A 14,049-nucleotide genomic window follows, 5' to 3' on the forward strand; every position below is an offset into this window, starting at 1 on the left:
CAGAAGGGACATTTGAACTTGATTGGTTAGAGCAATGACAGGAGCTCTGTGGGGGCCGAGAACCAGGGGTGCTTATGGGGTTGTCTGCAGTTACACAGGACTCCAAGAGCTCATGGCTCCCACATAAACCAGGTCATTTACGTGGCGTTCTTTCCTGCCACGGACAGCTGGAGTGCAGGACCACGCAGAGGAGCACACAGGACCTGCTGCACAGCCGAGGGGGGCGGCCACCGCCGGAATCGCTCTCGTCCCCGGGGAAGCGAGGGGTCTGTGATCATCTCACTGCAAAGCTGACTGGGCGGAGGAGGGCCAGGCGTGGTGAAGGACCAGAGGGCACGATTTGGGAGCATTTCCATTTGACCTGGGAGACTTGAGTGGGGCGGGGGGAGAATGAGCTTCGGAGGTTTGCAGGCTTTGGTTAGGATCCCAGCTCTGCTCTTATAACCAGAGTGAGCTCTGGCGAATTATTTTCCCTCTCAGCTTCAGTTTCCTTACCCATAGTGTGGCGACAATGCCCCGCCCCCAGGGGGTGGCCACGAGGATTGCATGAAATCGGGAGGGAACTACTACATTGCAGACCACGCATCAAGGGGGCTTAGGGTCCGTCTCTCTCCCCTCCCCTGGCTGCCATCTTGTGGGCAGAGGAGAATGAGATACTGAAAACAGAACAGGCGCAGCTTTCGTGACTCTTAGGCAGCAAATTTTTGTTCGTTTGACAAATCTAAGAGGAATTACAAATATATTCCTAAGCGCTGGGCTAGGCTTTTGACTGCTTAATGATGTTATACTCAGGTTATTTATACAGAGAGCTCATTCTGGCTGCTTTTGCCCTGGAACTTATTTTCACCCCATGACAGTGCTCTGCGGAGGCTAAGAAGCCTTCGGTGGGCATCTGTCTTTAAAATCAGCGGGTCGACTCTCACTGTCTGAAGAGCTGACCGCTTTTCTATGTCTGAGGAGCTTCTGGTCCGGTCTGATTCAGGAGAACTGAACTTCCTGCTACTGAGGTTAACCAGGGCTGTGGAGGAGCCGGCCAGATGCCGGCAAATCTGTTCCAAGAGCAAGATAAGTGGAAAATACTATGGAAATCCACACTGGAGCCCACAGAGGCTTCCTCCTAAGGAGGCAACAGAGGTTTGCCTCCTAAAGCGATTTCCTAATTAACCCAAAGTAAAGTGTCTTACGCTGAACCCTGTTTGCTCCTTTGCAGCGTTTGGAGAAGACCTTTGAGAACCCGGTCGTGACCTGGGCAAAACGGGCCTTCTCTGGGACAACGCAGGAGGAACCCAGCTGTGTTCGGGCGAGGCCAGAGACCCCAGCACAAAAGCAGAACTGGCAACGTGGGGTTGCATGGACCCCCAAAGAAAGCACATCCCATATTCTAAATCAAACCCATCAAAATTTTTCAAAGGAAGATCCTGTTAAATTGAATTATAGAAGAAGATACCATCTGAGGCATGATTCTGCAGCTAAGGGAGCCCACGTAACAGGCCGAAGAGCTGAACAAGTCCACACTCGACGGGGCAAGGTGGGGACAAAGTGGAAGGGGTCAGGGGAGTGGAGGGAAGGGGAAGAAGGAACACTGTCATCTTGTAAGCACAGGATTATTCATTGCATTCCAGAAAAGCCCAAAAGCAGTCCCAACAAATGTGTCTGAGTTAGCAGTGTGTAGAATGAGCACGAAGGTTTCTCTCATCTCCTGGGCCCGACAGCAATACCTGGTCCTCACTGCTATTTCCGTGTCGATCTCCGACACCTGGACCAGATGTTGGGAGGCGTGGGTTCTCTGGCCACTCTGCCACCCCAGTCACACAGCCCTCACTGAGTGAGCTTCTCGGTGCTCCAGCCTCTGCTTCTTCGTGATCAAGGTCTCCTCTTGCTCCGAGCGTCTAAGAATCTATGAATTTGTATCTCCCTGCATCTACACTGACAAAGCACACTGCTAGCCACAGCTTTCCCACGGGCGTGCCGAAGTGGAGGATGTTCAAGCCCGTGAACCAAAGCCCCTGGGGACGGTTGGAAGAAGCTTGAGTACTTCTTCCGGAAGTCCTCCACCCCCCGGTAGGGCGTTGTCTGGCAGACGCCGTGGCCCAGCCGGGTTTCCTCCTTGAAGCCACCAGTTCCTTTACAGTTAATGATCTCTGTTACTTGGCTTTCCCTCCCACAAATCACCCTCCGCCAGCACGGTGCAGTACCTGGTCTTTTATGTCCAGTGGGACAGCTACTGTGACCCAGCCTCTGCGACCCAACTGGCCTTCTCTGATTCCAGCATCCCCACTCTCATTTTGATGGAAAAGTAAACATTTTTATTTGTCAAGATGTACTTAGTTGAAAAGCAATTGTGTAAGTGCCTGATTTTGTTATAATTGGGATTGTATCTCCGCCACTTTTTATGAAAACAAACAAAAAATGGTGTAAATTTAGAGTTCAAAATGCAGGGCCTTAATACCAAAGATGAAGTGGAGTCCACACTACAGTAAAGGAACGTGTTTGACAGTCCCCGGCATATGGCTGTCACTGTACTAGGTGCTTCCTATATATTGATTGTCTCATTGAAAAATAAAAAATGGTTGAAAAAGTCTGACACTTTTGTATGTCCTGAAACTCAAGTTACTTCCAGGTCACCTCTCTATCCTTCCTTCCTCTCTGACATTTCTGTTACCGGTTTCCAAAGCCACTAAAGCTATGCAGAGCGCCAGGTTTCTAACATGTTTCTAACATGTTCTAACCTCAGGTGTCAGAGTTGCTACCTGCTGCCTTGTTTAGGGGACTGTTGGCTCGGTTTTGAAGAGTGTAAATATCAGTAAGACAAGAAATTTGGATTGACTGGGATACAAAGAAAGGACTCACAGTCCTTTAAAAAGTTCCTCTTGAAATAAGCAATCCTTCAGGGACTAAGAAGGATGTGAGGGAATTCTTAAGAATACCCGGGGTTCAGAAAGCAAAGGAAGTCCTCACTTTGGTTCTAGATGCTTTGGAGGCATACTCACGGAGAACAGGGGCCAGCTACATGGCATCTTCTGGGGGAAGCCTGGTGCGTCGCTTTCCAGGGTGCAATCGACTTCCAGAGCACTGGATAAATTTCTCTCTGCCCCAGAGGAGTCAGATCTGCTCATTCCCATGGGCAGAGTCACACCTTTCTCTTGAGACAGAGGCTGTGTCTTGGCCGGCACCGTAAGCTGCTCTTGGTCAACATGATGAGATGAAAAGTAGGTCAGCTGTTTGCCCAAACTCAGTCCTGGTAGGGAGTGAGAGAGGAGGCATTTCTCCCTCCCCCAAGAACTTTCCCAGGTCTCTAGAACCTTCTTCTTTTACCACTTATCTGAAGCTATCAAGTCCAAAGCACTGAACCCAAACTCAAAGTCCCCACTCAATCCGCTCATTCTTCCCTTGGTTGCACTGTCTGGACACAGAAGTTTCGCTCTCAATCTCTTCCGTGCTCAGCCTTCCCATGATTCCAAGCGAGAAAGCATTCCTGTCTGTACAGAGTGGTCTTCCGTGATGAAGTCGGATTACTTGCCATTCTTGGCAGGCATTAGAAGGAAGCTCTGGTACCTGCCGCCCCCAAATTCCTAGCTTTCTGATGGCAGGAACCATGGTTTTCCCAGTTCTGAATTTCAAGTGCATGGCCCAGTGCCTCACAGCTTAATACATCTTATAAATGAATAAGTAAATGTTTTTATTACATTGTCCTTACAGTGGCATCGAATTATGAAAATGGTCTCGGCAAATTATGAGTGGATCCTGTTGTATTAGGATTTTCTGCAAGTAATTTTTCTTTCAGTTGACAGCGAGTGCCCAAGAACTGCCCTGCACAAAATTGGCAAGGCGTAACGCATAGCTGTCCATCAATTAGCTCATTTTGAACTGTATGTAGTATACACCTCGGGGCTTTTTGGATATGTTTTTATGAAAATCAGAGCTTCATGATGTCATTGTTATGTCTAATAAGTCTAACTCAGTTCCCAGAAAAAGCACAGTTACGAAACAGGACTTCTTCAATTTGGGGGTTTTCTCTCGCAATTTTTAAAGCCATGTGTGTGTGTGTGTGTGTGTGTGTGTGTGTTTCCTTGTGTGCTGGTGTTTGATAGTCAGAACTGGCACTTGATCTCAAGTTCTTTCTGCTCAGCCCAATGAAACCCCCTATCACCACCACTTGGAAAGCAGATTTAGCTCATTCTTCTTGATCCCGCTAAAACAGGACCTCTTAAGACTTTCGTATATCATTTGTGACACACGGACTGAATCCACAGAGGGAGATCATAGTTTCACTGAAGAAAATCACTCCTAGTTTTTAGGATGGAATTAATTTGTCACCATTTCAGGGGGTTCCGGCCAAACTGCAATTTCCTGGGCAAACGTCAGAACCACCGGCATATCTGAAGTGGTATAATCTTCACGTTATTAACCAGTTCTGCTGGATTATTGCAACAGATCGTACTGTTCTTTTGTCTGACAAAAAGATCGTTGTAGGAGCATATACTTTCTCCCCAGAACTCATGTTCAATCCTAGACCTTGAACTTCTTCATCAGTGCCAGCTGCATTGGTGATGTTGTTTAGGGGCAGGCAAAGGGAGTGGGTTTGGTCTGCTTCTCTGGGATATCTATATGTATTTTTAATTTTTACTGCATTAATATGAAATATCATCACAGGAAAATTACACACATCATATTTTTTAAGGGGATATCAAAGCAAAATATTCCAGAAGATCACTTTTCTCTTTTTTGTTTTCTTAGATGGGAAAAAATAGCTCTTAAGAGTCTTATCACTCATTCATTCATGAAAAATGTACTTGGCCTTTGTCTGCACTGACAATGACAACAAACTACATGGCGGAAACACGGTGGTAAGAAACACAAAGCCAATCCCTGCCATCCTGGCCTTAGGCTCTGCAGGGGAGCTACCTGCCACCTGTGGTTCGGGAAATAACTGCATCTCCCAACCTTTTAGGCTGTTAGAAGAACCTGAGGCAGTCCTGTAACTCTGGGTCCCTGGCAACTAGTGTTAGCCTGAGGGTGAGAGAGCCTCCCTCTTCCAGCTGAGAACACTCCACTAGGTCCTGGGGAACGCATATGTTTGTGAGATGCTACGGCGACGAGGTCCTGCAAGAATATCAGTACGTTAGGGAAAGTAATGGGTGCCTGTGGGCAGTGTTTGACTCATTCTCCGTTTTTGTTGTTTCTCTTTCAAAGAACTCATATATATAAAGAAGAACATAGTAACATAGTAGGGGAGTCCAACCTTTTGGCATTTCTGGGCCACGCTGGAAGATTTATCTTGGGCCACACACTCAATACATTGCGACACATAATCACAAAATAATCTCGTAGTGTTTTAAGTAAATTTAGGATTTTGTGTTGGGCTGCATTTATAGCCATCCTGGACTGCATGCGGCCCCATGGCTGCAGGTCGGACACCCTGGATGGTAGGTGGCTCAGCCATCTCTAGTGAAAGATTTTAGGGAGGTCAGAATCAAGAACCAAGGCCTAGGGAAGGGGCATAGGATTTCTCAGGTTAGTAACCCCCACAGCACTTTCAGGCATACTGAAGGGAGCCGTGAGGAGGACCGAGTGACCCATGCCCTTTGCCCTTCAGATGGCTGGAGGCCACCGGCAAACCACAGGCGCGGGGATTTCACGTCCGAAGTGTGTGATCATCTGGTGCACGTCCCACCTCACACTTCAAGGTCCACGCCCATCCGCTCACGGGACCCTCTGTGGGAAACGCCCTCTCTACCTCTCCTGCTGCCTGCCCTTGGCCAAGGACTCGAGGCTTTGGCTGCCAATTCCGAAGGTCAGGGACCAGCTCTTCACTATCACCGTGTTCTAAGCCTTTTGTCTGGTGCCTGTTGATGTATAGGAAGCGGTTCCTCTCCCTCTCAGAGCACACGGCCACTGCATTCGGTACTGATGGAACCGCCAACCAGGTCTGCCGCAGCTGCGATGACAAGACCCGGGATGCACGTGGGTGCACTTACGTGGAGACGTTTGTTTAGACCGCTTCGATCAGCTTGATGGTTACCATGGTGACCGCCCACGACCAGTGCTTAGAGGTGTGAAAAGGGTGAGATAATCACACTGCAGAAGAGTCATTTAGCTAATTCAGCCCCAATCTAATAGAAACCTTTCCCATCAAAGTATTTCAGAGAGTAGTGGCATCTCCTAAGGGGCCACAGCTTGTGAAGCTCATTAAACTTGTGCCTCACAGTAACCTTCACGGTGGGGCAGTGTCTTCCTGGCAGGGTGCTTATGCCTCAGCTGGTCTTACGGTTACATGTAATTTAAAGATCTTAGAAGAGTAGAAATAGATGGTTCTGGAAATTCGGCCTCTGTGCATATTAATGAATGTTGTAGCTTGCTTGTATTTTTTTTTCTGGATCCAAAATACAGTGCATTAGTAAGCACATTTTGCAGATAAAAGCTGACAACCCCCTCCCCCGGTTAAATTGTGTGGTGAGTGCTTTCTACACGACATAACGTACAGGTGTCACGGCACAATTTCTGGGACCCACCGCATAAAGGGCAGAGTGGTGCGGTCAGAGGAGACCAGGTAATGGCGTGAGTCAGGTGACTGGGCTTGGAGTTCCAGCTCTCCCGGGGACAATGGAGGGGTCCCGGGCATGTCACTTAACCTGAGCCGAAGGTCTCTGGGCTTTACAGAGAGGGATGTGGACCAGATAAGTCCTGTGCCCTCTGATGCCAGTTTCCAGTTGAGATGGATATTGTGTCTAAGTATCATGGCAGGGATGGGAGTTGGAACCTCATTTTGAAGGCACTGAACTCAGCTGCTGCGCAGAGGGGCACCCCACTTCTGATAAATTTCACAATCCTTGGCTACATGAACTGGGAATTTCTAAAACCTTTGTGTGTGTGAGTGTTTTCCCCCTGCCAATTCGTAACTCATCTGAAACGCTACACTGGGAACGCCACCACTTTTTTACAGGTGAGGAAACTGAGGCATGACAGCAGACAATGGCAGACCCGCTGAGGTCCTTTGGAGGGCTTGTGGAAGGCTTTGCCAGTTTTTGCCGTAATAAAAGAATGTTTAAGATTCTTGGTTTTGGAGACGTGAGAACACCTCACTCCTAACATTTTCGCTCAGGAGGCACCCTCATTGGTATGCAATGTGTTTCTGTGGACAGCATTATGTGCTTGCTTTGTAAAACAATTAATCAATCATTGGCACGTGTACAGAAAGACATGGTGATCCGAGAAATAACTTAAACTACTTCCCTGCTTACCTAACCAAAACCCAAACCCGCCAACCAAACAGACAGACAGAACAGCGCGTCATTAGTTTCTCCCTGTACTGGTCCAATCAGGAGCAAGAGTAAGAACGGCAGGTAAGTGTGCATCCTAGAAGAGGTTAGCGGTACCATTTATACAGTGTAAAGTCATGCAAACCATGCGTCAAAGGAAGTGGCTTCACTGTGGTGACACGGGGGACAGGCCATGACAAGCCCCTGCCTGGGGGGGTGGGGCCGTCACGCACATGCACGTGTTTGATGCAGCCACCGGTGACCTCACTGGTAGGTGACGGGTGTGAGAGCAAGTGAGCTATACAAAGTCTGTCTACATTACAAGGAGGAGTCAGCCCGTGACCCCCTTTACATGGGCTTGCTGGAAGGGGTCCATACGGAATCGGAAATCCCGTCCCCCGTGGACGACGGTGGCATGGAGCCGCTGGGGGTGAAGGGGTCTGTGTCGGTGTCTGTCTCACCCTCGGCGAGGTACCGCTTCTCCCTCATCCAGCTCGAGCCCCCGCTCGGGCCGAACACGTCGTCTCTGTCTTGGGAGATGCTGAAGCCACTTGGAGACCGTTCCAGCTCCTCGTGGTTGACCGACATCAGGGACAGCGGTGTGTCGCTGTCCCGAGTGACGCTGCGTCTCTGCCTCGGGGAGACCCAGTCTGAGCAGGGGTCGGCGGGGGACAGGCGGCCCCCCCGGGAGTCGAGAAGAGTCAAGATGGGCAGGACGGTGGGCCTTTCCACCGACGGTGCCGTCGAGGAGCGGAGGGCTGCTTGAACCTTCCCAGAGCTGGGTCCCCCCCGGGGCAGGCTCACGGGGCCGTGGGCCAGGAACCCATAGGGGCTGACTCTGTCGATGGGCACCTGGTGGAAGCTGTAGGGGGCCTCGGGGGGGCCCGCCTCGGAATAGTTGCAAATGATGGTTTTCAAGTCAGGATCCCTGCTGTCCCCTTTCTTCTCCACCTCGGCCGGCGAGGGCATCCCCTTGGTGGGGTCGCCGTCCGTGACGTGCACCTGCAGCCGCTCCATGTGCTGCATGTGCATGTCCACGAGGAAGTCCAGTTTCCTCCCCATGTCGTGAACCTGGAAAACAGGAGGAGGCGGCGGGGATCACTGCTTTCTCGGGGGCGGGAACGCTCGTGTGACCCCTGTCTTGCTGGCGAGGACACGTAGGCACTAATGGATGACGTAACTTGTCAAAAGTCACAGAGCTGGTCAACGGAAGGGCTGAGACTTTTTAAAAATATAAATTAAAATTTTTAAATGAAAAAATGATGTTCTTGATAGGCCACAAAAGAACAATCACAGAACTTTCCCCTCACCTCTCCTGCACAGATCCAATTTGGGGATGTTGCACAGATGCAATGAAGTAAAGGGGTGGACAGGCATCCTAACAGAAATTGGGGGTCCCGTTTACGCAGTGTGAAGTCTGGCACGCTAGGCTGAAGGGTCCAGGGAAGGGGCAGAAGGGAACGAACAGTTTCTAAGGGAACACCACGAGGAACAAGAGAATGGCCGTGACCGTTGGCGAAGGGCCGACTGTAGGGCAGCTACTACTCTCGGGAATTCACATATGCCAGCTCATTTAATTTCCACAGCAGCCTTAGGAAGTGTTCAAATCCCCGTTTTACAGGTGAGGATACCGAGGTGCAGGACCGTTCATTTATGGGCCTGTGATCACCCAGCCAGGAAGTGTGAAGCCGGGGACTGAACCCCCACACGCTCTTTGGAATGGGAGATACGCACGCATGTTATAGACCAATGGGGAAGGAATGCCTCTTGGACATGGATTTCATACACTGGCTCCGTAGTGCGGGAAAGGCAAGCCTTACCTGTCTTTCGACTTTCACAAACTTCCCCATCATGCTTTGGTCTTCAGCTTCTGATGCGGATGCTCTGGCCGCATACGGTTCGTTCCTAGGAAAGAGCCAACAGTCCTGTGAGATTGTCACACCTGTTTTTGCTTGGCAAGGTCATTTCAGCTGGGCAGGCCATGTTCCCTGGAGCCTGTATTCCCGCGCTCATCCTTAGGCCCCACCCCCAATTCTGGAGGCACAGGTGAGTCAGGAAAGGGAGGAAGGCCCCTAACTGTGCTGAGAGGGTCTGAATGATGCCTTGGAATGACTTTCCTTTGCCTTCGGTCTCAGACTGCTGCCTGAGAGGGTGGTGGGCCGTGGGGAGGGGCTGGTCTCATCTCTGAAATTCTACACAGTGGGGGGGGGTCGATATTTCATCGGTTCCACTTTGTTAAGAGTGGAAATCAGATGCTGAATCTAGGAAATGACGTGAAAGATGGCACTGGAGGGACTGGGGCTGGAATGAGTGCTGCGTTCGCTCTTTGGTGACACGGTGACCTCCGTCTAAGTGCCGGCGGGTCGCAGAGCTGTTAGGGTCCGTGCAGAAGAGTGCTTTCAGGGGTGGGGGCCGGGCTCCTGCTCGAAACTGCGAGTGGGAACCGCTGTCTAGGAAGCCGACTCTCTCCCCCAGGCTGCCGGCGCCCGCTCAGTCCCGGTCTCCCGCCGGGTGAGCGGTCTCGAGCCGTGCACATCCAGTGCTTTTCTGACCCCACACGGCATTCCGCAACATTAACGCCATCTCAAAAAGGGGGGATTTCACTTAAAATTGGGATCATCAGCTTTTCTTGAAAAAAATAGACTATCTGGAAACAGGATCTTCATGCCTCAAATTCCCAACAACGGAACAGAGTGACAGTTACCTCCCGTGGATGGGGGACATGCCACCTAGGTCCCCACAGTCCACCCCTTCCAATCCCGTGCCCAGGACTGATGCCGAAGGTCAGGTGCCTTTATCCTCATGGTCACACCCTTGCTCTCTTTATATTAAGAAGCCCTATTATTGCAAGGTGCCTAATATTTCTTATGTCCTACTCCTTTTGTAACAGGGTGCAGCCAAGAGGGGAGCCCCAAATAGGGATTTATAATAGGGTCCAGAAGAGCTTGGAGATGACTGGCTCCATACCACAGGGCCACACCCGCCCGGAATGCGGGCAGCTGTGGCCAATTGTGGGAGGAGCCGGAAATGGGGCTGCAGAGGAAGATTGGCGCTGGGATTTAAACGGAGGCATGGCAGCCATTGGGTGTCTCTCTTTTGGGATCACGAGTCTGTTTAGGACCACGCAGCTTTGGTGTCTTGGTTGGGACCATGAGGCTTGGGTGACAGTCAGCACCACGAGGCTTTGGAAGTGCTCCCTTTTGCCACGTGGAGGGGTGCTGGGAGGACCGTGTGCATTTGTGGGGAACTTTAGTTTGTGTTATTTCGAATGAATAATAAGTTCCTTTCCTTTTCACGAATCTCGGGCATTGAGAGATGTCTTTCCTCTGGCGGCGGACATAACGAACCTGGGGGGTTCCTTTCGGGTGATAGTATATTGCCTCGGCTGTCCTTGGCACCCCCCTTTTGTACTGTAACACTTTTACTCATTTATGTCATCTGCCCTGACGACATTTGGGAATAAAGACGTGCATATTCAATCAAACGTGGTGGCCAAGACACGGAACCAGCCAGAGTGTCCTCTGCTGGATGGTTACATAAAGATGTGGCGCGCGCACACAGTGGGACACTGCTCAGCCACAAGCAGAGATGAAACACCGCGCCATCTGCGACAGCGCGGGCCTGGAGAGTATCGTGCTAACTGAAATAAGTCAGACGGAAAAGGACAAAAACTATGTGATTTCAATCACATGTGGGATATAAAACAGAAAGCAATGAATGAACAAAACAAATGAACAAACTCAGACACAAATGACAGTACAGAGGTTCCCAGAAGGGAAGGGGGTGGGGAGGAGGGAGAGGGCGAAGAAGGTCACATTTATGATGCTGGAGGGAGCCTGGACTCTGGGCGGTGAGCGCGCAGTGCAACGCACAGATGATGTATCATAGAATTGTCCACTTGAAACAGATAATGTTATCAACCAGTGTCACCCCAATAAATGTAATAAACAAAAGAAGCGTGCACTCGGATGGTGGGCTTCCTGAAAGAGGCTCCTAGTTCGTCGGGACCTATAAAAGGAAACTCTTCAGGCTGGACGGAGCACAGCCGCTCTGCTGGGGGACCGAGTGCTGAGCCCTGCCTGGCACAGCGGTGGGTGTGGGGCCCCGGCGGCCGACTTCCTCCTGCAGCCACGTTCGGGGATGAGAGTCCGTGCCCCACGGTGGCTGTGCAGGAACAGCCGAAACAGCTGACCAGGAATGCCTCTGTGTCCTCCTAATAGGAAGTGTTCTTTTGGCTCCAATAAAACCCATACATGTCCTCTCATTTTATAAAAGAGAAACCATTATTGTCACATTCAATAACCGTAAAAAATGCGTCCCCCACATGGTCTGGGTAGAGGTGCGGGAAGTCTCTTGCACAGAGAATGGCCACAAATCAGAACAGCCTTCAGATTCTTTCTCTCTGTTTTATCTGGGGGACTGGCAACCTCACCCAACCACACAGGAAGCACTGAGACTCAGGGACACTTGGGGACACTCCAGGGGCTGTGGCCCCGCACAGCCTGTCTGTCAGTATCCACGGACCCCACCTGGGAGACTGCTGGGATGGGTAGGTGAACGCTGTCCCCTTCTGAGACTTCTTGTGTTTTGGAGTAGATGGCGGCCCAGGGGTGAAAATCATATCTATTCTGGAAGAGAGAACACAATGAGGGGGATTCAATGACAAAGAGGTTCACACCGCAGAGAGGAAGGCCACTCATTCTGGTCCCTCTCCAGTCAGGTACGGATTTGGAATATGGAATTAAAGAGACAAAGGAGGGCAGGGACAGCGAGAGAAACAGAGAGGGAAAGAAAAAAAGAATTCACCATCTCAGTACATTACCTTTATTTCTGGCCCGGTGGTGCGGAGGAGACAGAGGGACAGCTAAACCACTGAGACAGGGGGAGGGCGCACCTCCTTATTTCTTACAGGATATGTCACATGCAGGGCGAGCCCACCTGGTCTCCCCGCTTGCTACGCCTCCCCAGAACACCCAGCTAGGCAGTTTTTCCCACGAAACCTGGGCTCTGTCCTCAGCCCTGCAGATCTCTGCTGCTCAGCAGGCTTCTTGGCCACTGGGGCCTTGCCTCTGACCCTGGTGCCACACCCTGCTTCCTCTGCCGCGTGGGGCACCGGCTCCCTATGTGCAGCTCTGAACGCAACAAGAGACAGATGTCCCCGCGGGTTGCGGCGCTGAGAAGGGCCAGGACGTGGGAGCAGCCCTGAAGGCTGCCACAGGCCCGGGACCACGAAGACTATGCACCCAGAAGCAGCCACGGCTCACTTGGTGTCCACAGACCCAGCTGTCCCTCTCCTGACACCGCCGGGGACTGGACGGCCTTCCCTTTCTCTCAGGCCTCCTCCACTATCAGTGCCGCTGGGGCCATGCAATTCATCACCCAGGCAGGCAGCCATCAGCCATGACTCACGGGAACACATTTGCCAGAGAGAGATCTGAAGGTGTAAAGGGCCACTGGGCACTCAGACGGGCCAATACTCTGCAGTGGGTGCACCCTGGACATCACGCTCTTCTGGTGTCTCAGAGAGCCATCTTTGCATGCGTAACCGTGTGTTAGGCTGAGATTGTTCGCACGCCCACTTGTTAAGAAGGCACTGAGTCCCGACTGTGTGCCCGCCACTGCTCCAGGTGGTCACAGCTTGGAGATAAAGCAAGGTCGCAAACAAGCACTCCTCCAACCCGATGGCATTGTTAGCTTCCGACCCGTTGGATGTGATGGCCCTAGTCACTCTATGGGACTCCCCAGTGGGGGAACACTATGCGGATGAAGAGACCGAGGTCCAGAGAGGACCTGGCTCATGTCCCTTGGAAACGGCAGAGAAGGAGCTTCAGGTAGGACTTTGTTTTCCTCACTTCAGTGCTAACACTCCTGGCAGCAGAGTTTCCTTTATTCTTAAAATGGTTTTCCTTTCTAAAAAACATGTTACAATTCATTAAAGATCCAATAAATCTAAGAAGCAAGAAAAAAATCACACATGGACTCATCCTGTACTGTATCACCACGGGACTCCATCGGGGGCAATACTGCTCCTTCTCTCTAGGCCCCTGATGGGGACGTGGGCGTCCTGTGTGTTTCTGAGTAAGTGTACGTGTGTGTGTGTGTGTGATCATACTGTATGGATACATTCGTTAATATTCTCGCAAGGTCTAGTAGGTAGAGTATGTGTGTGTATATATATATATATAATAGTATACAAATATAATTTATATATGTATATACTCATATATATACATGTATAAATATATATATCTATGTCTGAGTGTATTGTTAGTTTGTTATCATGAACAGAGTCACAGATCATACAATTTTTTCACCAGTCTATTTTTCGTAAAGGTCCTTTGATGGCTACATAACTTTAATGAGAGCAGGCACTGGTCTTTCCCTCACCATTATTTTATAACTAAGGAGGCACGGTCGTTAGAAAGAATAGAAGCTTTGTAACAAGTCGAACCAGGTTTGAACATTCCATCCCTGCCACCTGCCAGCTGGGTAGTTAATTTGGGGTGAGTCCTTTGCCCTCCGAGCTTTGGTTTCCCCTTGGTAAAAGGGTACCTATCATGCACTGCCTTACAGGTCATGAGGGATTGGACGCACACAGGCGGAGCACCCAGGGGGTCAAGAAAAATGGTGGCAACTAGATGGGTATCGATGCTGTTTCCACGTTTTTGCTATGAGAAGTAACACCTGATGCCCATTTTTTCAGTGCGTTGAAAAATGTATATTTAGAATTAGCCAGCTGGACTCTGTTTAGGTGATTCCAATTTTGCCGACAACATCCAGAGCATCCTAG

General features: G+C 50.5%; 1 protein-coding gene across 1 annotated transcript in view; it reads right to left on the reverse strand.

Moving 5' to 3' along the window:
• Window positions 1–2,746: 2,746 nt before the first annotated feature.
• KCNQ3 (potassium voltage-gated channel subfamily Q member 3) overlaps window positions 2,747–14,049 on the reverse strand; it is a 203,052-nt gene continuing 191,749 nt past the window's right edge. The window contains exons 13-15 of the mRNA XM_045861097.1: window positions 11,789–11,887; window positions 9,080–9,164; window positions 2,747–8,330 (exon numbers count right to left, since the gene is read on the reverse strand). Of these exons, the coding sequence (XP_045717053.1) occupies window positions 7,608–8,330; window positions 9,080–9,164; window positions 11,789–11,887 (907 nt within the window). The 3' untranslated portion in view covers window positions 2,747–7,607. The remainder of the gene's footprint in view (window positions 8,331–9,079; window positions 9,165–11,788; window positions 11,888–14,049) is intronic.

The sequence above is a fragment of the Phyllostomus hastatus genome, unplaced genomic scaffold (genome assembly GCF_019186645.2).
Source record: "Phyllostomus hastatus isolate PE091 unplaced genomic scaffold, TTU_PhHast_1.1 phas_scaffold_21, whole genome shotgun sequence".
Lineage (NCBI taxonomy): Eukaryota > Metazoa > Chordata > Mammalia > Chiroptera > Phyllostomidae > Phyllostomus > Phyllostomus hastatus.